The sequence below is a fragment of the Typopeltis vanoorti genome, chromosome 1, assembly GCF_054136105.1.
Source record: "Typopeltis vanoorti isolate ZY-2024b chromosome 1, IOZ_Tvanoo_1.0, whole genome shotgun sequence".
In the NCBI taxonomy this organism is placed as follows: Eukaryota; Metazoa; Arthropoda; class Arachnida; order Uropygi; family Thelyphonidae; genus Typopeltis; species Typopeltis vanoorti.
This window is the reverse complement of record NC_143549.1, coordinates 176,760,212-176,787,192: the sequence shown is the minus strand read 5'-3', so window position 1 is coordinate 176,787,192 and position 26,981 is coordinate 176,760,212. Positions and strand designations below refer to the sequence as shown.

At 36.0% G+C, this 26,981-nt stretch overlaps 1 protein-coding gene and 1 pseudogene across 1 annotated transcript; one reads left to right on the top strand and one right to left on the bottom strand.

The window, feature by feature from the left end:
* Positions 1-4,813: 4,813 nt before the first annotated feature.
* On the bottom strand, positions 4,814-26,119 carry LOC150110661 (venom serine protease Bi-VSP-like). Its single transcript, XM_090404276.1, has 8 exons — positions 26,098-26,119; positions 25,546-25,746; positions 24,880-25,383; positions 13,109-13,182; positions 12,482-12,570; positions 11,565-11,827; positions 10,675-10,808; positions 4,814-4,969 (listed from the first exon to the last, which is right to left on the bottom strand). Exons 1-8 carry the CDS (start codon positions 26,117-26,119, stop codon positions 4,814-4,816), a joined length of 1,443 nt encoding a protein of 480 aa, XP_090260402.1.
* LOC150110662 (5S ribosomal RNA) lies at positions 21,885-22,003 on the top strand (annotated as a pseudogene).
* Positions 26,120-26,981: the final 862 nt, after the last annotated feature.

The following is a 26,981-nucleotide window of genomic DNA, read 5'->3' as shown; positions in this document are numbered from 1 at the left end:
CAACATCTTTCTCTCTAAATCCAGAGTAATTCTCATTCTTTCTCCGTTGCTTTCATCTTAGTATCACCACTTTTGGGTCTGCCTCCCACTGACGAGACCTCAATAAAAGTCGAAACCGGTCTGGGTGGTGGCCCTTCCCTTAATGTATAGCATTATACATCTCCGCAAGAAGATGTGCTTTGCATTATGGGAGCTGCTAAGACAAGGAGTGATGAAAGCTTGGTCCACCTTTACCACGATTTGCTCAGTGCTGAAGATACTTCAGGCGCAAACTTTGTTTACTTACACTTGGATAAAGGATTAAACTAAATTTGTTGCATGAAATATCTTACATAATACGGTAGACAACGTTCTTCTTCGTATATCTAACTCTCAAATCGTCCATAGAAACAGAGCAGGACAACGACCGATTTCCTCCTACTGACAAGTCAGGTCTCCGAGGGGGGACGTGACAACCGTGCTCATTTCCGCCAACGATTTGCAAATTTACAATTTCCGCTGATGACATTGTAAAGTGCACGCAGCAGGTCTATGCAAATTTTAGGACTAAAAGTTCTATTTCCTTTAGAGAGCCAAAAATTGTTTGGCGGATAAGGACTAGATACGTTTTCAATGAACCTCTTCTGAATGGATCAGGTACTTCATGTATGTAATAGGGTTGGCTTATCTTTTGATCTAAAGCATTCCTAACTATACAACCCACGTAATTTTTACACTGTTTTTTTTTTTTAGGTTGCCTATGCACTTTTTCCTTCCTCCCCAAACAAAAATCGACCGTAGAATTATTACAATGCTGCTAACACGAAAATGGGACAGATGTCTACCGTATTTTCTCTCCCAAAAAGCCTTGTTCTTTGCCACCTTGAGCTCATTATCAGGGAAGGATGGGAAATGGTTGCCTACTTGTCTCCAAGTAATTAAATTTTGGCAAAAATATGTATGTTTTTTTTAAGGGGGGGGGGGGATTAACAGTATTTTTTTACTTCACTTCCGTTCACTTATTTTGAAATGGCGTCTGATCAGCCGTTTTTAATCCATCGGTGTTATATCTAAAATCTTAAATTGGTTTCATCATCAGTATTGCTAGCGTGCGCTTTTGGCCACTTCTCTTGTTCATATGAATTCATGGAGCTGGAGTAACATACATAACTAATATGTAGCCATTTCGTCCTATAGGTTTTCTTCAGAATGCAGTTATTTTCTTACCTCTTTTAAATAGGATTATCATTTTTACCCGTATAGCGATAACGTTTAACTCATCTTTAACATCGAATCCTTTTACTGTACACCTTTCTACTTTAGTAAACTAAATCAACAAATGCCTTTTGTTCCCAAAATGGGTTCGCAAGGCCGTTTCAGCGATAGCTTTTTTTTTTTTTTGAAAACTAATTGGCAGTCAATCTTCATCCTTAGCGAATCAGAGATAGAGTTGGAAAAATAATCAATTAGCATCCACTGAAGAGTACAGCAGATATCTGCCACTATCTTTCATTCCTCAAGGAAATATATTATTGCCAGAAATAATGTTCTACGGTCGATTTGAGATTCCAGGAAGGGAGAAATAACCTTTGCCTGCGCCAGAGATCTACTTGGGAAACTGTCGAAGAAAGGATTAGAAAACAGTTGCTTGCTATAATTTAACTTTAGAAGTGTCTTTGTTCGGAGAGTAACGTGATGAATGCAAACCATTCCCAGAAGGTTATGCAGGCCTTTCAACTTTAGTTTACATTTATACAATACAAAAAATAAAATTTAAGGAAAGTGTTTTTCTGCCAGAAATATTTTCATTCCAGAATTCGTGCAAAACCGCCAGGATACACGAGTATATATTTGGACATGCTACAGTGATCTGAGTGGCTTCTCGGTAATTCCAAACTACAATTCTAGTTTCGAATATGATAAAAATTATTCCATCGAAAATAAAGCTGTTAGCTAAAGCTTCGAAGAGAATCAAAACAATTCTCCAGATATTATGGAGAGAAAAATGGACTGAAAATTACCAAAATCTGAAGCGAACATGATTCAGCCAGAGAAGCACGTAGTGAAATTGTCCACGAAAGAGAAAAATGAGAATTGTGGAAAGGAAGTGAAAGTAGTGAAAATGAAAAAAAATTTGAATTCCCTCTCAGTAAATTTCAGTGTGTTTCTCGTGGAATAGACAAAAAAAAAGTAAGGATGCTAAAATACAAATAGCTTTCTTTGCTATTCGAACCCACGGATTTTGACAGACAAATTTAAATTAGACTGTAGACCTTACGTAGCACATTAATTGCATCGCACGATCTTTTTTATTGAAGGCGTACATGACTTAAAAGTTTTACTTCCCAGATTATTTAATCCTTGTAAGCTAGGATTACAACCTTTCGTGTATGGGAATCAAACGATATGGTAACATGGAAACTGAAGAAAGATATTTTAGATGTTTGAAATAATTATTTGAAAAAGTTAAATGACGTACATGATAGAAAATTATTCAGGGAAATGCAGTCAGTAACTATCAATATTTACGTAAAAAGAGCAATCAGAAACTTGAAGTCTGCCTAAAATAGATGTATAAATATGGCTATATAAAATTCCTGCAGTCATGATGCATTGTTCAGAGCCGAATCCTAGATATCTGGAGTCAAGCACTCAACGCTAGCTTATAAACATGGAAATAAGTGAGAATAATTGGAGATAGAGAAGTGCTAGTTAATGCAAAGCGAGGTCAAAATTTTCACATTTCGAAAATGTAAATAATGATGCAAGTTACTTAATATCAGAAAACTATATTATGTAATGTATAACCAAGAGGTTTGTTTTTAGATTATATCAAAAGCAATTAAGGATACCAGGTCAGGGGATTATATTAATCGAGTGTTCCCGCTTTGCTCCTTTCTCAAATGAAAGTTTCTGTCAAGAAAAGTCCTGCACCTCTATTTGAGATCAGTTCGAACGATCGAGTGATCATTTCATGTTTCTAATCAAATCAGTCTTCTGTATACACTCGTCTTTGGCCCATCTGAAGATAGTAGTGCCAACAATTTCATGGATAACTGTTCTTTTTACGTTTATATATACATCATTGGATGAGCCTCCGTTGCTCAGTCAGTATGATGAAGCACTTTGGTCGGAAAGACCTGGGCTCGAGTCCTCTAAGATGTAACCCTTTATCTGGTCTCTTTCGACCAAAGGTGACTTAGCCGGTCTCATACGAGGTAGGGAGTTTTTTCCCACCAGAAACTCGGGTGTTTTCGTCCCTCAGAACAGGCAATCTGGTCCTGTGAACACAGGATAGATTACAGTCATGAATACGTCCCAGCCATATGCCGGTCGCTAGCCCAGATAAAACTGAGGGGGGGGGGGGTGAACTATACTGTAAAAATCTCACCAGAAACACTTTGGGGCAATGGCTACAAAGTCACCTACGGTCGGAAACGACTGAAAGGGAAAAACCAGTATACAGTGAATGTAATAATATCGGTAATGAGAGTTTCGTCCCTAACAGAAATCTTGCTGGTATTTGTTATAAGAAATAAAAAAAAAAATTACAAATTCTTTTCTACGTGTCTGGAATTTATTGCTTAGTTGTTTATGAACACCAAAAATTCATCTGCTCTTAAGAGCATTGTAGACCATAAAATCTTGGAGGGGACCGAGCACTCAAGATTTAATCTTGAGGGGGGAGAGAGTTGCGTAGACGATTTACCAATACACACTACGCATTGCATACGAGCTATGACTGAGCATCTGCAATGATCGCCAATACATGATACCAGTGATCTCCTCTGGCCCGGCACGGGAAAACGAAGTAGTGCCCGAGCATTACTTCGTTCGACTTCCGTTCACAGCGGCCGTGATTCCCGAGAGCCAGAGGGTATTCCCATCTTATGTGACCCCTAATTCATAAGTAGCATAGAAATAGAAGAAATGACAAAAAAAAAAAAGAATTTTAATTAGGAAACGAATATCGGAAATTTTTCTAGTGTTTTTTCCCTTTTTCTTTTTTGGGGACAAAGGTCCCTTGGCCCCCTCCCTGGGTGCGCCAATATAATATTCCATCTTGAAACTTCCGCACATCACTTAATATTCGTATTTAAAGTTTCTGACCCGTAAGATCATTTAGATGGATCTTACCTAGTGCGGACAGCGTCAGTAATATTTTTATTTAATGGATGTAGGCTCCTTTGTCAGTTTCTTCTTGTCGAATATTTTCACTTATGTTGAAAATGTTCTAGTAGACGACTTCACTGTTTCTCTATGGTTAACTGAGAAGGAACTAATGTGTAAATTTTAAAACAAGATATACACAGCTGTGTGTGTGTGTACACACACACATACATATATACATACACACACACACACACACACACACACACACACACGCCAGTGGCGATGAACAAATTCAATATTTTACCTTAGTCTTGAAATTTTATTTTATTGGGGATTTAAGACTTAAAGTGTGTTACAACCGCAAAGCACTTCAAGGGCTTGGTCCTTAGGCTTCGATATTTTAAAAGAAAATGTTTTCGATATTATCAATCTAATGCACTGTCGTTAAGGGCTGCGCTATGGAGTCTTAATTCGCAATTAGATCCTCACTAATCGAATCAGTGGACAATAATGAGACAAAGCAGACAGGTTACAACCTTTATTTGTACAATTTTTTTTTTCACGGAAAAAAAAATTACAGGCTTAGGAATAAAATTGGTTTAACATTTTTATTAAAAAAAGATGAAATATAAAATAAGATAAAATGTAAAATACCCCTTTTTTAAAGGACTGCCATTGAATATTTTTTAGTCTAAAAAAGGACTGTACTACAAGTGCAGTTTTAAACTGCATGGAGATTTATCCACTCCAGGTAGGAAGACACTCTAGTAAAAACTACTGGATATCTGGTGTTGCAGCCAATGCGACCCCAAGAAACTAAGCCTACAACAATCCACCTGTTATTATCGAGCACCATGAGAGGACCACCGGAGTCACCCTGTGAAATTGATTTAATACATATTAACACATATAATACAGAATGAGATCAACTGTTAATATCGAAGTAGAAATGATTATTAAAAGTTCACATCTATAGCGGAAGGGTGTGTTGAATATTTCGACCTCTAAGTTTGTTCATTACTAATGAAATAAGTCTAAAATGCAGTTCAATGACCGATACTACTTATATTCGCATTTTCTAACGATTTTTTTTTAAAAGACTAGAAAACCCGATTTCCCAAAATCGTTTTTGGGATAGCAGTAGATTCACGAATTCAATGCAGACAACTATTAAGCTTGAGCTGCAAAAAAAAGAAACATCTGTGGAAGGAATTTAAGGAGAAAGGTGACCTGCAGGTACACGAACGGCATAAAGCGCAGAGCAGAAGGGTAACGAGTGTGGTAAGAAAAGCAAAAGCGGATTATGAAAGGGAATTAGCCATGCAAGCTAAATAGAATCCCAAACAGTTTTTTTCGATATGTTGCAAGTAAAAGGAAAAAAATGTATACGGCACAATGATTTTAAGGAATGCCGATGGTAGGGAGGTAACTGAATCAGTTGATATAGTGGAATTACTGAGCAAGCACTTTGCAAGAGCGCTTGCTCAGTAATATTACCACCTGGGTAATATTCCTGCAATATTACCCAGGTGGTAATATTGCAGCAATGAAGGAACCAATAGCTTATACGGGAATTGTGGTGAACGAAGTGAAGGTGAATAGCCTATTACAAAACCTTAATATGAATACATCTGTGGGATTAGATGGTATGTATGCCAACTCGGGTCGTACATGAAGCGGCTAAAGTATCGTTAGTGCCCTTGACCATTTTGCTTAATTTGAGTCTCGGGTCTGGGTTAATCCCAAGGGAGAGGAAAATAGTTCCACTGCAGAAAGGAGGTGCCAAGACTGCTGTTGCAAATTACCGAGCGATCAGCGTATCAGGAGTCGTTGTCAAGGTCTTGGAGAAATTAGTCTAGAGAAAAATACAGGATTGGATAGATGAAAATGAGATACAGTATGGGGAACAACATGGTTTTGTGAAGGGTAGATCATGCCTCAGTAACTTGCTCACGTTTTTTTAACTAAGGCCTTTGACAGAATACCACATGGAATTCTAATACGTAAACTGCAATATATGGGGATGGATATAGGGTTGGTAAAATGGATAGGAGGGTGGTTGATAGAAAGCTAGAGAGTAGTTTTTTCATCAGTAGAGTCCAAAAGACAGCCTGCGACTAGTGGTATGCTGCAGGGTTCTGTTCTTAGACCAATACTATTTAATTTGTTCATTAACAATATAGGAAAGGATCTGAGAGGAACTGTTCATTTGTTTGCTGATGATGCAAAGTTGGGTAGAGCAATAGTGAATGCACATGATGTCAACATTTTGCAGGATGATTTGGATAGATTGGAGGACTGGGCTAAGGAGAATGAATGTCAATTTAATGTGGCAAAATGTAAGGTTATGCATTTTGGGGTGAAAAGATTAGCAGCAGTATGTCACATTGGTAGAACTGTACTCCAGGAGATTGACAAGGCCAGGGATTTGGTTGATAGGGAGTCGAAGTTTAGGGGGCACATTGCAAAAGTGGCTAAATCAGCTCATCAAATCACTTGGTTACTGAAGAATATTTTGACGAGCAGAGATAAGACCCCATCTTGACTACTATGCCCACATTTGGGCGCCAGGGTTTCTTCTCGATGGGGAGGAGAGGATCTAGAGGCGAGTGACCAAGATGATAGCGGGTCTATGGAATGAACCTTATGAGAACAGGTTGAAGATTTGTCGGTTGCAGAAGTTGATTTATAGGCGGAAAAGGGGTGATATGATTGAGACATTCAAATTACTGAAGGGTTTCTATAAGATTAATTCAGAGGATATTTTTGAGAACAGGACTGATGGTGGGAAGACTAGGGGCCATCCATGGAAACTGAGCAAGAGTGTGGTTAGCAAGGGTGTTAGATATAGGTTTTTTTTACTTGGAGAGTGGTAAATGAGTAGAAGGCAAAGTATGATAGATACTGTGTGAATGTTGAATAGTTGTTCTTGACATGAAGTTTAGGGCCTCCCTCGATATGTTTAAAGACTCCTTGTAGTTGCCCGTGATAATAATAATAATGTTGGAAACAGCTGACACCTAACACATCGAATTTAATATAAGCCAGTGTGTATTGGAAGAAACTGGCCCCAGATGAATTTTTCATAGGATTTCATTGTATCCATAACAAAATGAACGCGATTGTGATATTTTCCAAGAAGATATCGTGATGTGAGGCTATATTTCTTCATCGGCCAACTATGTTGGCCGATGAAGAAATATAGCCTCACATCATGACCACCGGAGAAGTCCTTGAAGGTGGGGATTCAATGTTGCTGTAGGCATGGCCGGTGCGAGAGTATCTGATGCCCCTAGGCAAAGAAAATTTAGGCGACCCTATACATTGTCTCCGTCTCTCTATATACTTTTCCCCCAAACTATGCAGCAAAATCTGCCTCCCCGAAGCTAAACGCCCCTAGGCGATTGTCTAATGATAAACGGCCCGTGCTGTAGGCAATGTTTTCTGTAAGCCGGTGATTCTTAACATTTTCGAAGTCGCGGAACACTTTTGATAAGAAAAATTTGGGGAACACCAAAAGCAATAGGGCCATAAAACTAATAATAAAAATATGCATGGAGTTGCCTTTTATAAAAATGGAACTTATTTTAAAGCGATACTTGAGCTTGTCGGCTTTTGCAGATTTCAGCAATATCCGGTCTAATATGCGATATAGCTATCCTCATCTCTTTGTGTATATGATGTGTGTAAGACTCATGCTTTTTAGTTTTTATACTGGTTAATATTGAGAAACCGAGCTCTCACAAATGTGATGTTGAAAACTAACAAAATTTTCAGTGCCCTTGTGGAGCGAGTTGGGTGTTCGGATTGGACAAAAATCCAAAATTCCTCAAGAGTTATTTCAGAGAATTTGATTTTTAGAGTACGATCCGTTGAGAAGGTAACGAATTGTTCTTCTTGTAACGAAAATTCACAACTCGATATATTAACTGGGCCAAAGGGATTTCGTATCCAGTCATAATTGTATGTATTTAAGGAAGGAAAGTAACTTGAAATCTTTTCTTCCAATATTGTTAAATGTTCTGTTATAACGTAAATAATTCCCTCAACATTTTTATTATGGATCGAAGGAAACATATCCACTGTATTTTTTTTCGGATATGCGGTTTTTCCAAATATATACTATTTTCTGAAAATCTGACGGTTTGTCAGTGGATGTCAAAATATTTTCATTTTCCCTTTGGATACTTGTATTAACGCTATTTAATTAAAAAAAAAATCGGTTAAATATGCCATTTTAGCACACCAAATATCATTTTGAAGGCATTTTACAAAAGCATCTGTACCTCCATTATGAAAAAAAGCAAAGTGTGCAAAAGCAAAGATTGTACTTGGTTTCCATAGATATGCACAGTTTTTTTTTTTTTTTTTTTTAAAAAAGACGTGCTTTTGAAGTTCTTGACTTTATGTAATTTACCATATTTACCACTTGGTCTAATACAGGCTTTAATATTGCCGGTAATATTTTTGAAACTAGGGATTCTCTGTGCAAAAAAATAGTGCGTAGGTATCAATAGCGCAGTCAGGATTTAATCTTGAAGGGCGGGCCGAGTTGAGTACACGATTTGAGAAACTACGCATCGCATACGACTGAGCATCTGCAAATGATCTCTAATTCTTAAGTGGTATAGAAATAGAAGACACGACAGAACATAAATAAAAAAAACTAATTTTAATTAGGAAAAGATTTTTGGAAAATTGTCTAGTGTTTTTTTCCCCTTTTTCTTTTGGGGGGGGGCAGGTCCCTTAGCCCCCTGTGGGTGCGCCACCGGTAGATATAATATTTGGATTTATTTTCTTTGCAAGGGGTAACAAATTCTTTAATTACAGCCTACCATTGACCTATAACGATATTCTGTTGGTTTAGAAGTCAACGCGCATAGCACTCTTTAGTTGCCAATTACACTCAGAACTGTGTCATGTGACATCGTTCACCGGCGGAACACTTGTAACAAGTTCGTGGAACACCGGTTAAGAACCACTGCTCTAAGCCAAGGAAGCAGATGCACAAATGTCTTAGCAGATGGGCTAGCCGCGATTTTCAAAAAGTGCATAACATACTTGTTCATATAATACACAAATCAGATTCAACCAATTCATTTAGCCAAGATAATTTATAACTTCCTGAAGCTTAAAGTTTCTTAATGCTAACGTAATCGTCTTGCACGAATTTTTGTAATGTACACTGATATCTTGCCGGAGAACTTAAGATCACACTACTGATCTAGTGCTGCGTTAATACGATAACAAAAGCACTTTATTAGTGTGACAGCCGAGTTCCCGCGCAGCTTAGAGGAACAACTGGCTATGGAATCCGACATGAAGGTTGAATTCCAGAAGAAAGCTAACCAAACTAAAATGACTCAAATACTGTAGTTTAATCTCAGTTAAGCAGCTATGCGCCGCCCATTAGCACACTTTTATTTCTATTGTTTTGTGCATGCTGACATTATGCTATTCTTGGAAATGGCGTTTTTGAATCGACTGATATGTTCAAATAAGACTGAAAAAATTGGCAGCAAAACAGCGGTGTAGCTGTTTTTTTCCTACAGAATTATGCCATCGCAACACATTTTAGAAATGCACACATGAAACAAGTTATGTCTTCTCTAAGCGCTACGATGAAAAGTAGCACAAACCTTTGTATTCTGAACTAAGAGTACATTTGTAAGGACAAGTCAACTATTATGATTAGAAAAACGTGCAAAATAAATTTGCCACCTGATGATGTAAGCGCTGCCAAAATCTGTCAGCATGAGACAGTGGCAGCAAAATTTGATTAATCTCGTTCATTTAAATAGTTTCATCTTTTAACTTCAAGCAAAAAAAAAAAAAAGACCCTAAATGAAGTGAGATATTAATTTGTTAATGCATACAATATCAGGACTTCTTTAAAATTTATCAGCAAAAAGCACTTTTTTGCTGATAAATTTGACTCATTGTCAGATTTTTTGCTCATTATCTGACAGTGAGCAAATAAATTATTTGCTGATAAAAGGTCGTACAAAGTAAAGATCCCCCCCCCCCTTTCACCTCCACAAAAAATCCGATCCATCGTTCATGGAATTAGTTTTGAACCAAACGATTTTCATTCAAGGTAGCTTTATCATCACAAGAGACAGATTAAATGACATTCTGGTTAGACGAATGGATAACGCTTCCGATCTCCAGTCAATGTCGTGGGTTTGAATTCCGCTAAGGACATGGGTGTTTGTGAATGCAAGTGGCAGATTAATTTCATTGTCACGCGAAAGACCAATCACTTTCTAATTGGAAGCCAGAAATGGCTTTAAGTTCAATGGTGATCTGTAGATTATCTAATACCGAGCTCACCCACAGTAGGTACAGGATTACATTTCGTGGATGGAATTGATAACGAAAAATTATCCAGAAGAATACTTCTGGAATCTTCGCAAGGCATTGGCAACCGGATTTCAATAACTAAGGTGTTATAAACAATCATAAAAATGAATTTTATTTCGTTATTAATTTGAATGATACAGAAATTCAGTTTATCATCTAATATATGTAGATCTTTTTAAAAAAAAAAAAAAAGTACGTTATCGTATTGCTTATACTTACATTACAAGCTCCTACATCTGTTGCGCCAGCACAAACTGATGTTTCTGGTATTCTACTTCCCAGAAGCCTTTCACATTCTTCGTTGCTCAGAATTGGAAATGAAACTTCCATGAGAACTTGACTAACAGGTCCTCCTGGAGAGGGTAATGCATCTATTGTTATCAATAAACATTGAAAATATTTTAAGTCCGCAACAAACATGCAGCTGTTTGTTGAAGACCACAGAAATCTTACACAAATTTGAATAACTGCAAAAGTTAAGTCATTTAGATGCAGATTAGAAATTAAATGGTTTTTAACTGTGACAAAATAAAAATCATATCAGGAAGTCGCACTTTTCTTTTATGGTGGTTAAATGAAAACACTAAATTAAGATCTTGGTATAAAAGGAAAAAGAAAACTCCACCGAATTTTCGGTTTTTGTGCTTAATTGCTAATACAAGTATTTGATATTTTCTTCCTCTCGGTATATAAACAGTTAACCTTAAAATGAAGCTGTTTCTAGTGCAATTTTAGAAACTGCAGATAAATGAGTTTATAAAAACTATCTGTATTGTATGATCAAGTACTGCCTAATTCCTTCATTACACATACTACGGCGGAAATTATCCCCCCCCCCTCAAGCGTTTTTGTTAGGGGATTCTAAGGTTTGGAAAATATTACAGAATTGTCCGATAAGTTTCTATATTTCGTCGATTATGCTAATTCTTCGAGTATGCTACGTTTCTCTATCAAGGATTTCTTACAGAGCACTTCCCAAATACATGTAACCCTCGAGAATTTCTCATTAGGTTCAACCCTCAGTTGAAGATTTTAGTTGGTAACTACTGTACTTCAAGTATACTGTATTACATATACAATGACACCTCATTAACAATAATATAACTTACCATATGCAATGTTACCCCAACCGACTAGCGTAGCTATTCTGTTGGAGATGTTTTTAAGATCAGGAAGACATATTTTAGTAAGTACTGGAAATGCGTGAACAGGACGAGAAAGTTTTAGCAAAGCTATATCGTTACGCAGTGTAATTCTGCTGTATTGGCCATGTCGTTTTATCACTGATACTGGAATGTCCAACGCATCTTCCATTGTCACATTTCTGAAGTCATATTCGCCTAGACGTACTGTGATTTCATTGTTTGGAATTCTGAAAAGGGGAAAAAAAACAATATGTTGAATTTTGATTTTTCAGTTATATTCATTCCGATTCATTAAATCAATGACTTAGTTTATTTGTATGGCATTTCACAAAAAATAAATTATCTCCCTCCTCTCCATAGTTATTGGAGAGGAATGACAGACAGCATAATATTGCTTATGTCTGCCGTACGGATACTTATTAAAAATAACGGAAACGAACTGAGAACTTCGGAAATCAAAAAGATATATCAGCCAGTAGAGGGAAGTTTTTTTTTTTTTTTAATTTGATTACAGCCAAAACAAAAACAACCGAGGCATAGAGACCGGTTTATTATGTCATAACTGTGCATACAAACGGCCCATTTTGCGAGACGAAACCCTTTCTTCTTCCATATGAGATTGGTTAATTTGACCTTCAATTGAAAATCTCTTAATGATCTTCGCAAACGGAATTCGTGCCAATCGATGGTCATTGGTACAAATTGCCTATCTAAGTAAACAGGCAGAAAGACAGTTGAAATGAAAATAATTCAAAATTAATACATTAAAAAATTTGAAATGTGTTAAATCTAATAAAATCGAATTTCAGTGATCATTTCTCAATCGACCCGCTTCTATTTCAATCAATAATTCTCAAACAAACAAGAGTTAAAATCCTTACCTGAAAGTGCAATGTGCGGCTGTAAGGACATACCAATCATTTATCAAGGATCCGCCACAGAAAAACCTCTTTCTATGCAAAATAGCAGCCTGAAACACATAACAGCATTTGTAAAATGCAAGAAATATTGTACTCGTAGGGTGTGTGTGTGTGTGGACCAATTGCTCGTTTAATGTTATTTTTATCAATTGTGCTACTCGATATTGACCTGATTTGCTTCCATTAAAATTGGAATGAAATTCTTAACATATCTACTTGTCGGACAACGTAGTTTTTCTTAATTTGGTATATTATAATCAAATATCGCCATAGTTTTGATCTAATTGGTGGATGAGACCAAGTGTGCTTGAAAATTATCCTTCGGATTTACTTTTTTTTTGTGCGGGGGGGGGGCATATTCTAATCTATGTTTAGATAATGTTCTTTTAAGTTCAACACATCTCGTTTCAGGAAGGCGGATTCAAGAAAGTAATATTACGGAATAGCTTTTATATAAAGATTTGGTTACGCAGCGAAGATACCTAGACCTAAATAAGCATTGAAATAAATATTTATGCAATTAGATCATTGATCTGCCTAAGAGGTTAGTTTGGATTTGTTTTCAAGACTGAACAGAAAAAGCCTTACCATCCATTTCCATGATTTTGGATTGGCTTCTTTCCCACCAATGAGACGAGTTTCAGTCTTCACTCCACACCCTGCTAAAAATAAAGGACTTGAATGAAAACTTTATTTTTGATAGAATCACGGGAAAAATCTTTCTCTAGCATGTGTCAAAACTATGAAATAACGCCTTATATGAAAGGAAGTATAATCAGCCAAGTAACCAGGACATTTCATTTTTCTAATGGAAAAGGACTTCAGTGAAAACAATGGGTTTATCGTTTTTATTTCTACAAATCCGTCAGATCAGTTACGTGCTTATTTTAATATCACAATTTCGATAACGGGTAATATAGTCTGTCACTGGCCCCTTGGCAACTGGTTACCTCCTGGGGAGATGAAGGAATTGTAGGAGTGATAGTTGATATTGATCAAACAGTGCACTAATGCAGTTACCTTATTTAGACGCTTATTTCAAACACGAAATGATTTTGCACCATACTCGTGCAAATCTACTCAAGATAATACAGAAATTCACAAGAAAAATGAGACCAACAGTAGTATCTCTTCATCCGCCCATTCTTCGTATGTATGGTGTCCGAAATTCAAACATTGTTTCCGTAAGTGTCACTGAAAGATACCGTCTCTAGCAAAGGTTTTCACTCCTAAAGCATATTACTTCGTTATTGCAATGGGAAACTACTCTTGTCAATATTTACATGGAAATAATTTAAAGAAAGAAAGATCTATAATAACGAGTATCCATTACCAAGACTCGAAGAGATGCAAGAAAGTCTCTCTCAATACCCAAAATTGAAGTTTACAGCGGAGTAGGAGAATAACAGTTAGCTTCCTTTATTGGCTATCAGTTTCTGTGTTAGGAAATGCTAAAAAATTACAATAAACAAAATCTAAACCCACACCAGCATATTGAAAACTTTGTTCCCACCATCATCGGCCTCAAAAGCTAGGGATCATACCAACTTTAGGAGCCTCGGACTGCTCTTTCATTAAACAATGAATTAACCAAATACTCTCCGATTTTTTGCTATTACATTTAAGAATTATGATCGAAAAAACTTACTTCATTCACGCAAACTCCATTAAACTGGTAATAGTGAAAACGAAAGAATACTGTCCCCCTTCCTCCTCCATGCAGCTGATTTTGTAATTCTTGAAACTTGCATTCACATCTGCACTACAAGCCCTGCTTCGGCCAGTGAAAAACAGCAGATCAAAATATTCCGGTGCTTACCACCGTAGGAGTCATTGTAATATATTCATTTTACGGAGAAATTTAAAATCCAAAGAGGAGAAGGACGTACACAAGAATATTTCGGAGACTTCACATACGGGAGATCTAGTGTCTCAGTTCTAATCGTCATGAACCCGAAAGAAATTAAGCAATCAGAATGCATAAATTATGCTCAACCATAGTTGTCCGAAAAGTGAGCCTATAACCTAATAGAATGTTTGGCATAATTAAGCGTAGAAGATCACGCACAGGCAACTCAATTTATACCAACACACCCAAAAAAGCATCAAACAACGGAAATGATTTTCGCTCCCTCTACATGGATTTTCTAACTAAGGGCTTCATAACAGTTACTTTTTTTTCTTCTTCGGCTTTTCTTGGTACGTTTAAATAATCCATTTTATTTCAGAGATTCGTTGTAAATGAAAACAATGTTTAAGGTTTATTTTCTTCTAACTTATACTTTTATGTGTAATATCTGAAAAACTTAAAAACACATCGCACAAAATATCTTGGGCGTTGCGTTAGAATTCAGTATTAAAATTTTAAACATCGTTTTAGATTTTTTTTTTTTTTTTTGTAAATCTATATTAGTAAGTTAGTGTTGCTAATATATATATTTTTAATTTAGAAGATGCCTTTTCAAATCCAGTGGATTTTGAAAAAGGTATCTTCTTAGTCAAGATCATATTCGATGACATACAACATGCTATTCAATTTTCATTCTACAGTTTTTTTGAAGAAGGTACTGTGGAAAAAAAAGGGTTAAAAAAACTACTGGAAATTATTCAAAGTACAAAACACACGAATTCCCAGAGGGCAATGACATCACCGATGTACTTAACAAAATGAACTACTTTACAAACTATAGTAGTTGTGATTTCGACCCTGCAGAAAGGACAGAGTACATGAGTCACCTTCCATGGATTAAGAATTCCATTAATTAATATTTATTAATTTCATTAATAAATCCTTTGAACACGGTAAGTTTATAGACCACTTAAAGACTGCTTCAGTTGTACCTCTATATAAAGGAGGTAACAGAAATGAAATCAAAAATTACAGACCAATATCTATACTATCCACAATCTCAAAAGATTATTGAAATTCTAATAAAAAAAAAAACGCTTAAATAGCTATTTAAATACTATATCCTTTTACGCAATTAATCAATATCGGTTTAGATCTGGATACAATACCGAAAAAGCGCTATTGGAGTTTCATAAAACGGTCTGTAGCGGAATAAATCAAGGAATGCACAGAACAGCCGTTTTTCTTGATATATCTAAGGTGTTCGACTGTGTTCATGACCTATTGCTACTGCAAATGTCCAAATACGGCGTCAGAGGAATTACTAATGACTGGTTCAGATCCTATCTGAATAATAATAGAAAACAATATACCAGCTACGGCACATTCAATAGCGCAACAAAAATAATAAAATACGGAGTCCTGCAAGGGTCTGACCCATCCTATTTTTAATATATATTAATGATTTATGTAAATACAAACTTTTTGGCAAGATGATATCCTTCGCCGACAACGACATTAAATTACACCAAAACAACCCTTGAAGATCTAAAAAATCGGATTAATAGTGATATGTTAAAACCAAGTAAATGATAATGGACTTAACATTAATACCGATAAAACGAGATACATGTACTTCACGTATAAACTAGACCACGATATAACCATAAAATAGCATGAAAAGGAAATGTAGTGACATCCTAAATTGTAACTGTAGCTTAATTTAAAAAAAAAAAAATCAGTCTAGTATTTGGGCTTTCATATCGATAGCAATTTGAAGTGGAACTCCCACACTACTTTCTTAACAAATAAGTTAGGTTCATAATTAATAGAATATATTACGTTAAAAAAAATTTTTAAATGCAGCATTCTTAAGATGCTTGTACTATTCCTAGGTAAATTCCTCACTGCAATATGGCATCACCTGTTGGGGTGGAGATTATTACAACAATCTGCTTCCATTAATAAGAATACACAAAACAGAATAATTAGAGCCATGACCACTACTGACTTCGCACATTCAAACCAACGATCTGTTTTTCATGCATAATATTCTACCATTACAGAATCTCTCTCTCTATGATGGTCTATTATACGTAAAAAGGAATGCTGAAAGTTTCTTGGTATATAATGTAGACTATGGATTACGATGCGGCCGGAACATGCTGGTATACCCAAGGCAAACAGAAATTTTTCATAAATCCTTCGAATACCTGGCGACAAGCAGCTAGAATAAACTCCCAAATAAAATAAAATCTATAACCTCAGCTTATGCATTTAGAAAAAGATTGAGAGACTACCTCATGGGACTAAACAATGTTGACAATTACTTTAAACGTATAGTATAAGGGATCATAACTCGCATCATATCCAATTAAGGTACCAATATACTAAGCAGTTCATTCACTTAGGAGACTAATATTAACATGTACATCAAATCAAACCGTGTAAGGTGAGCCCTCATAGATACTGTCACTGGACTCGCAGTGACTGTTTCGAACTAATTTACCGTATATTATCGCGTATAATGCGATCCACGTTTTCAAACGAAAACGTGAATCGCATTATACGTTTCGTTTGACATTTCGCATTATACATTTCGTTTGAAAGCAAGTTTTCAAACGAAATCTAGAAATTTCGTTTGAAAACTTGCCCTAAAATGCCATGTCCACGTATAATGCGATCTGTTAATCTTGTTCCATAACATTATAAATAATACAATACGAATTAACGAAAGAAATATTTATTTTAAAACAAAATCCTTTAAATTCTTCATCTTTTGAGTCAAACATTTCATTTATAAATTCATCTGTAGGGATTGCGCCATCAGTGTAGCAGTTGTCATCGTCTTCATGCTCTCCATTTTGTTGTGCGTCATCCTCGCTTTCGTATATGACGTGATCTTCGGATCCATCCATTGAATTACTTACTCCACATTTAAGAAATGAGAGTTGAATCATTTCAGATGGTATCGAATCCCATGCTTCTTTAACCCAGCTGGTGACTAGGGTGATCTCAGGCTTCTGAAAATTCCCACCCTTTGTCATCTTCACCAAACCAGATGACATCCATTCTCTCCATTTTTCACGTAAGTGATCTTTAAACGGTTTATTCAAGCTGACATCAAGCGGCTGCAAAACGGGAGTTAGACCACCCGGTATGACTGCTAGGTCTGTACGTAGCTCACGTGCTTTCCCTTTGCTTGTCTCCGTTAAATGCGCCCGGAACATATCCCAGACTAGCATGCTTTGTTGACGTAACAAGCTACCTGGACGTATGTTCCATACTTGATCCAGCCACAAATGTACACCTTCCTCCATCCAACCTTTCTGATTGGCGCGAACAATTACACCTGGTGGAAATTTCATATGCTTCGGAATTTTCTTCCTTTTAAATATCACTGTGGGCCATGCATGCTAGAACAATGGCAAAATGCGTTTTTTCATGTCCCGTTGTTTTTATGAAGACACCCTTTTCACCAACTGAGTTTACTGTTCGATTCCCAGGCATATCAAAGTACATGGGCGTCTCATCCATATTACCAATTTGGGAAAGTTCATATCCGTGACACTTCCGTAATTTTATGATAAATTTAAGGAAGGACTGAACTTTTTCTTCTAGCTGCTTTGGTAACTTCTGCGCAATTTGTTTGGTGTCGTAATGTTAATGCCTTGTGTTCCATAAATCTGTTGCACCACCCAGGCGAAGCAAGAAAAGATGAAATACCTGGTGTGTCCTTGAATTTACCATTCTTGAGTTGTAGAGTTCGAAAACGAATTGTATTTCTTGTTACTATAATGCCATCTTGTCGTTGCGTCAAAATCCATTCATTTAGCTCTTCTTCGAGTTCTGGAAAGGATGCTACATCTCCACGACGGGAATGTTTCGTTTTGGGGATTTTTTCAAGACTGTCTTTTTGCTTACGCCAAAGTCTAATATTACTCTGCTACACCAAATTCTCTCATAGCAACACTGTTATTATGTTCTTCTGCAAACTGCACGACACACAATTTAAATCTTGCTTCAAAAGATGAACGCTTATATTTCTGTTGGCTCATTTTCAGGCTAGGTTTGTTTAACGAATAATATTTAAAATGAACTCTGGTTAAACCGATATACCTAACAGTGCTCTATCTCACTGTGCTCTTATCATTCGGCGACCGAGCGCACATTTATGCGCAGATACGATGCGCGCTCGGTCGCCGAATGCAAGTGGGTCAAGTAGATTTGGTTGCATAGGCATTAGGTAGTATATATTGTGTGTGCAAGTCTAATAAGACGTTATATTTTTTAGGATCCGCATATAATGCGAACTCCTAACTTTAAGTAGCATTTTTTTACCATAAATTTTTCGCATTATACGCGATAATATACGGTAATTTTCTAGTAACAAGTATGGCTACGGCCCTTGGTTACACATAAAGTTAGTTTGTGTATTTATCACTAAAATCAGTAATTTATTATAAAGTATGAAACTATCCGAAATATGTGTGTGTGTGTGTGTGTGTGTGTGTGTGTATGTGTGTATATATATATATATATATATATATATATATATATATATATATATATATATATATATATATATATAACATTAATAACAAAAAATAGCCAATAATAAGTGTAATTACCAACAGAAAATGATAATACTTGATTTGTATTGTATAATAGTGTACATTGAATTGTATAATATAAATATCTTGTATACGTGATGGGAATGATAATAAACTGTTAATTTCATATGATTTATTTTACAGTCTGGAAACTCTACATTAGAGACCAAATACAGAATGTTGTCAAGCCGCCACAAACTTTCAATTAGCAATGATCTCACACCAGTCGATGAAAATCATCTCTCTCCTAAGGACAATCACAAATTCGAATCCACAGCTTGCTGGAGGAAAACAGATACACTAAATTGAAAGCCAAACGGCTATTTTTCTGGCATCCTTAATAATAATTAAGGGGATACAAATCCCTTGTTGTTCAACTGCCAGTAAGCAAAACTCTAAGATCGAGATAATACAGTATTACATCCCCTAGGGGCTGTGTTTTTACATTATGAGAAAATATCAAGGATAGTGAGGGAGCTTGCTCCACTTTTTGCTTCGAGTTGCCTTGGTGTTGTACTACAAAGTGGTCATTTACACTTGGATTCGCCGATAGTTTTTCGGTATATATGAAATTCGTAGTTCTCGATCTTAGAGTTTTGCTTACTGGCAGTTGAACAACAAGGGATTTGTATCCCCTTAATTATTAGCAGATACACTAGTATTCCAAATAAATGAATTCTCTAGTGTTCTTTAACAGTGTGATAACTGACTTAATTTTCAGAACATTTAAACAAGTGGGCATCCTTCTACATGCATGAACTTTGTACATTAATAGAACTGATTTTATAAACTTGCTATACAGCTGGAGGAGTTTATTTCCTTTGTGACAATGACTTGAAAATTTAAATTTCGATGTCTTTACAAGGTTCATTAAATAAAGTTCCTGCTAAAAGAAATGTATACATAGTTCAGTAAATAAGATTCATAGATCGATTTACTAGGAATCACATTAACAAAAATTCTTGTAGTTTCCAGCTAAGTTGAATATGCAAGTTTTCAGTCATATACTCAATTACGGTTGTGAGCTTACGAGACAAGCAGATCAGTAACAGCAAATCCACTGGATTTCGAAAAGGTATCTTCTTAGTCAAGATCATATTCGATGACATACAACAACATGCTATTCAAGTGTCATTCTGAAGTTTTTTTAAAGAAGATACTTTGAAAAAAAAAAAAGAATTAAAAACCTACTGGAAATTATTCTTAGTCTAATATACGAGTACAGCGCTAATGAAAGTTCTTTGATTAGCAGCCTTTCAGCAGGGTAACTTTTTACATTACGTATGTGGCCTGATCAAGGTCCTATACAATTGAGTCATAATCTCTTCATATGTCAGGGTCTTTCCCCGTCATTGTCATGATTCAAAGGTGAGGTTAAAATTTTAGCCACGTGAGCCCTAAATTCATTTCTTTTAAAATTAAACACCCCTTCGCAAAATTTATAATAAATCAGCGCATGTGTCAGGACTTAACAGTTTTAACTACAGAAATCTTAATGCAAAATTTGCTTTGATTAGATTTACGAATTAATCATCTCGCCCCATTTTAATGGGAAGCGAGAAAGCTGGTTTAAGGAAATCATGGAATTTTGCTAGATGCGAGACCAATTTAAACAGACGATTTCAGCTTTGTTCTGCATGCACTATGCCATTAAAATGCTCGAGGTCAGCCTTCTTGTCATTCATCGGCCCAACTGCCTTTCTTCATAATATCTCTTCCTAACTATCTAAAATTAGGAAACGTGTTTAAAATGCAACATATTCAAGATGGCCACGCTGGGCATCTTAGATAATTCTAGATGCATCGTTTATTACTGTTTAAACATTAATCAAAAATATTAGCTCCCGCAATGTTAAAATTTGAAGACTGGGTGTATTCTTCTGGTGATGCCTTCTTTGTAGTGTGAAAAACCAAGTTCCCCGGAGGAAAAAATTGCCACCACCGGATAAGACCCGCTAATTCACCTTTGATTGCAAAGAACTTATTGACTTTTCAGTAAGTGGGGTGGGGATATTTCCTCTCGGAAATTTGGGTTTCATTCAACAAAGCAGGCAAAATAGAACACACGCACTTTTCAGCCGTAGCACACAATGCAAATAAGATTAACCGCCCTATCATAAGGGGTGTCGGGTTCGTAAAAAGCAAGTAAGTTACTTGACCGTGAAAGGCCATCGAGCCTGTTGAATCTAGGGTTCCGCAAAAGCTGGTGGGGTCCTCCCTTTAATGCATCGACATTTATAACTTGCATTAGATGTAGTTTCTGAGAAAAAAAGTGAATGGGAACTAACAAAGCTATGTCTGTGAGGACGTGAAGACGTCAACGTTATTGTGTTTATTTACCGATATGGGTAAAACAGCGCAATTTTTTTTTTTTTTAAACGACAGAAGTCAGTGATTCTGCTGACTCGAAGAGACATACACCATCAAATAGTCGAAGCATGAATAAATTAATGCAGTAGAAAGTGCGGAAGAACGTACACTACTAAGACTGAAGTTAAAAAGGAAAGAAACCAAATGCAATTCTTGCTATATAGCACAGGGAGTGATTTTTTTTTTTTATTATATTATGTTATTAATAAAGATTTCTAGAAAATTAATGTTCCTTTATTATTTGTAATACGGATCATTTTCCTGAATAAAATCTCACGTAACAGTTCATTATTATAAATTATGAGAGTTTCAGCATTTCAGTGAAAACGGAAAAAAAATGTTAAGCCCTGTAATTTTTTTTTCCCTTTAAAAATTTAAGGTTTTGCAGTCAAAAGAAACAGTTGTTCTAAACCATCCCATATATAGCAATAGTGTGATAATGAGTTTTAACCTCTTCTATATATAAGTACACTAATAGTAAGTCCGTTTAACTGTAGCATCGTAGAAAACCCGTAAAACGAGACGAATGCTCGTCAAGGGTCATCTGGCGCTGAACGCACCGGTTCTCGTCCGATCACCGAAGTTAAACAGCGTTGAGCTTGGTTAGTACTTGGGAGGGTGACCACCTGGGAATACCGAGTACCCTTGGCGAAGTTTTTTTTTTTTTTCCCTCCTCCAACCTGTGGCACTCTTGTATGAAATTTGTGTTAAAACAATTTCACATCGCGTACAAAAAAAAATAATACACACAGATCATAAAAATAGCACCTAACAGAAGAAACATTTTTACGAATGAAATTTCGCTGTTTACTCAAAAATACCAAATGAATTTAAAATAGGAGAGGCCTCCGTCTTAAACGGTAATTAAACCGTAGTAAAACGGTTCGAGTCCGTTTCCTAACAATTGCGACGCCACCAAAACATAACTACAAAACGTGGAGCGCGTAAGAGTAAAAACAAAATACCGTATAGTAGTTATTACGAGTAGGTTAATAGGATAAAACATTGTCACTGGCACCCCTGCAACTACCCCAATACCTCCAAAAGATAGGAAGAATTTGACAAAGTAATCAATTGGCTAGCCAATTTAATCTTTCAACGATGATGCTACTTATGTCGTATGCAAGCAGTTGGCCTTGAAGTTATTCAGCTGCAATTATTGATCGACCATGCCATTCTGAAAAGATTCCGGTGTTCATCTCACGAAATGTAAACCTATCGTGCATTTTAGTCCATGTGTGTGGGAAGGATTAGATGATTTGGAACCTTCTCTAGAGAAGGTGTAGAACTTTCCATCCATTTCAAGTCTGTAGTAATCAGGACTGTCATTAAGGTCGACGAAATTTGCCTAACCTCATTTTACAAATATTGAAACTATTGATTTTAATGGTTTGAGAGAAGAAGTGATGCAGTGCAGGTAAAAATGGAGCAGTAGCATGTGTGCAAAGTTCTCTGATAAGTTACTTTTAAGGATGGGAGTGGATTCAGCTCACTAGACCACGGAAGAGTATTAGTCTAAAATGGCTCTAGAAATGAAACATTAAAGGTCGTGTTTTGTTGTTTTTTTCAAATAAAACGCAAAAAAGCAAATATTACGGTATTAGAACTAGTTTTTCATGATATGCACGAATGCTTAAGTACTGGTATATAATGCAACATATTGCGGCCAAGCATCAAGTGTCTCAGAAAATAAGTTCGTCTATTCAATTCATTTGTTCGTGCAAAATGAAAACCAGAAAGCAAATCTTGGTAGCTTCGTAGCATAGCTTTCTTTCCCTGTTTCTCATGGTTCACATTCAACTGAGAAACATCTTTAGAGGTTCATCATGGCCTAAACGGGATTCTAAATAAAGTGTTTTAGGAAAATGTAAATATTGAAGAAAAGGCAAATTTTGATCTTTACAATTGTTGTCTACTTCGTCTCAGGCAAAGCAGATGAAATTTCGATGCAGAGAAATCGCCAGAACGAACAAACAAAAATCCTTAATGCAAGGTGCCCTTTGTGGGTATTACCAAGAATTTAAAATTGATGTGTAATTATTAACAGTTGGACGGTGTCGGGAGATTTCAGATGCCTAATCCTGCAATACTTTCCTGAAGTTTATTTCAATCACAGGAAGTTTAAATCTCACTAAAAGATTTCCTTTAGATGGCCTCCAGCGATCCTTTAAGTTTAAAAAAGTTCCTGCGAAAATAGAATTTATTCAAGTTAACTTTATAAAGCGAGTTTATTTCTCTTGTACTAGGGTTTACAACCTACAAAACCGAATTCATAAGAGCAGCCACTCATTAGATATCTGGATGCCCCCCCCCCCCCCCCCAGTGCTTTGTCCAGCATATCAACACTTTGTTTAATAATCAAACCTGTTTGCAACAAAACGTAATTATTGGTAATTGTTACTTCATTCATTTATAAACGCAATCATGATTTTGAAAGGTTCTTGCAAATGAATGAAAAATTCAAGTGGAGTTATGTATTACTACACACCTTGTTTAGCAAATCGAACTTATTTTTAGTACCAATGAAAATGCTCCCTCTTTATCACTTAACTATTTTCCACTAAGCTCATTTGTAAGTTAAAATTTCATGAATAATATCGTTAATAAAAATTAAGCAATGAAACCCGAGACATATAGGACCTCACTAGTCACAGGAGCGCAATCAGACCGACTTATTTAGTACTGTTTTGCCTTTTTTTTTTTTTTTTTTTAACTAGACAATACTTCGCTTCACCGCCAGTAGGGCTAGTTCAAATGCAATGCGGAGGAGTTTGCAAAACTAAAGCTATATAGAAAAACTATTAACTTTATCAAATGTTATTAAAATCGACGTTAGACTTTAGTAAATAGTGACATTACCGCCTTTTTATCAACGAAGTGATGTAAAAATTTACGCCTTCAGAACAGGTTTCATATCTCCTTTGATCCATATGATATTGAAGTGGTATTAATTACCTTTCTTGAGTAGTATTGACTATTTTTATGACGCCTGTTTCGTTGCGTACACCTTAAGATTTATTTTTTTTTTTTGAGATTACAGATAAGAATAGCTAAGTTTAGAAGTGAAATGTAAATATTCAGAAGGCTATCCTTGAAGTTTACAACTAAAATTTTGAATCACTCTGCAAAAGTATCGAGTTACTGTTCGATGAAAAGCCATGTTAATACAAAGCATCGAAGCAGATTGATAACTTATGTTTGAGGACAGTCAAGCTGTTGAAGTCCATCTACTGCAAGTTGTACATTTTCTCTTCATGTGTCAAGGATGTTGATAGCAGTAGAATAAAAGGGCATTTTCATATTTCAGACACGAAATATGCAAAAAAAAGTCACGGTGTAAAAGAGCCGTTTTACATCTATATTTCTGCAATGCAATCATTGAATGTAATCCTCCAAAGCATGGTCAAATCGTTTATTGGGTATTTAAGAAGTCTTCTAAAGTACTCGCAAGTTATACCAAAAGTTACAAATGTCAGAACAAAATTCATCCCTCCCACTGTTTCCTTTCGTACAAAGAAAAATCTTACCTTCTGAAGGAAGAGACCCAACATTCGTTATCGATGTATTATTTATCGCTTCACTCGGCCAGTTTACTATAATTTCTTCTACAGGATTATCTGGGCAACACACACCTATATAACGCCATTCAATGAGGCAAACATACTGAAAAAAGAACTGAAAGCTTCCGATAACATTAGGAAAGTTGCAATGTTGGATATATCTGCAATGACCGGGTTCATTCTGAGGTGTCTTACAGCGCTGGAAAGTGCTACTTGCATCAGCGAATGGATTAAAGATGAATGAACTAACGTCATTTTCACTGGGGGATATGTCTTCCAATTTATCGGCTATCAACCGTGGATCTTCGAAGAGTTCCGTAGCGTTTTCCAAAATTTCAGAATTTACGTTTTCACGTGCTTCTTTGTGCGATTCTTTTCTTTCTGAGGTCTGTTGCAGTTCATGATGTGGAAGAACCGACTTCAACTGATCATACACTACTGGCAGATCAGCCAGTTTTAGTTGTGCATTTCCTGAAATATTAAAAAAGAAAAATATTAAAATTTCCCCCATCAAGTTGCTTAAGCTATAATTAGTTAATGTCTAGTTCTCGAATATGTAGTAATTAATTGAAAGTGTAGAAAAGTCTCAGTTTAATGGTTATGAATATTTACACGTATCATTTCGATTCATACCAGAATTTTCGTCTTCATTGCTGAACTTCTCAGGTTCATCAGGAGAGATCCAATTATGGAAGGCAGAGGACAATAACTGGAAAACATCGTCTCCGAGGAACGTGCCCGAAACTTCATTTTTATTGTCAACATGATTTGATAAATTTTCTTCATAATCCAGTGAAAGTTCGGTTTCTGGACTCATAAGTGAAGCACCGCAAACTACAAAAAGAATTATATCAATTCAGCAATTTGTGAATAGAGCTTTTCTCAAACTGATACACTATAAAAAATACGAAAGTTTAATATGATCTGTTTTATTTTCCTTCATTTATCAGTAGTTGTCAATATCGGAAATCTACTAGCGACCAGTTTCAGCCAATCCGCTTTGTTTATTCTAAGATAAGGCGGCCATGAAGTTTTTCAAAGCGAACAAGTTTGATTAGCAAAAGAAATCTTAGCCTCGTTCTTCCACAGAAAAGACGACATGGGAATGGCGTGACTATCAAGGGAGGGGACAGAAAAATCCGTCCAACTGCATGTTCTTTAGTCAGTAGGAGTTCTTCGAATTACCTTCAGCAAACTGGTCTCCCATGATCGGTTACTCAGACAAGGTGCTGTCCTATTCAGGAATCAAGTTTCCCGATATTCTAGTTCCTAATTCAAATTCTACTTGGTAACCCCAGCACAGATTCTGGTCCCTCATCTCTTCGCTATTCCTAACCTCTGCATTGAAGCCACCTACAGTGGGAAATCCTGCATCTTAAATATGTTTAGTGAAAGGCTATACAAGAATGCTAGAAAGTGCTATCAGTTAACATCCGGTTAATTTGCAATTCTCGCGAATGAGCGACCCAACTGCTGGATCGTGCAGCGATTTTATTTTGTTACTGAACTAATCGAAAACTGGCATAATATAAGAAGAAGAATTAGGGGTTTATGATCTTGTATTAGGAAATATCAGAAGATCCTTAGGCTAACGGCAACCTACAGTAATTCTGAAGAAGGAAACTGATACGATACGGTACTTTTATTTGGGGAGTCTTCATTGCTGTGCCTATAGTTAACTGGGGCTAGACATAGGCGAAACAAATGATCGTTCTCAGTTCTCACAGAATTAGCACTGGAGAGCTCTAATCTATATATAAATAGTATTATGGAATTTATAATTTAGTATTTTAGAGTCTGAAAGATCATAAGAAATCTTAAAGACTAAATCTCAAGTACCTTGAAGCAAAGTTTTAAATATATCATCACCTAGTTTTAGTAATTAAAAATAAGTTAACGAAGCACTAACCGTTATGAAAACAAAGATACAAGAGCACAATATCCAGTACAGATTTTCCTTCTATCATGGTAACACCTGCAATACATTGAACAGAAATATAAGATGAGAAATCGATATTTTTTGTCTAATTTTAAAATACTTTTTAATTTGATAGTTCTATTTTAAAAAC

Bases quoted from the DNA above. Each gene is read 5' to 3' on its own strand.
- LOC150110661 (XM_090404276.1), bottom strand. From the start codon at position 26,119: ATGGGAGACCAGTTTGCTGAAG. The intron at 25,747-26,097 runs GTAATTCGAAGA...TTCTTTTTGTAG, and splicing joins GGGAGACCAGTTTGCTGAAG to TTTGCGGTGCTTCACTTATG. The intron at 11,828-12,481 runs GTAAGGATTTTA...TCCCCTTTTCAG, and splicing joins GCCGCACATTGCACTTTCAG to AATTCCAAACAATGAAATCA.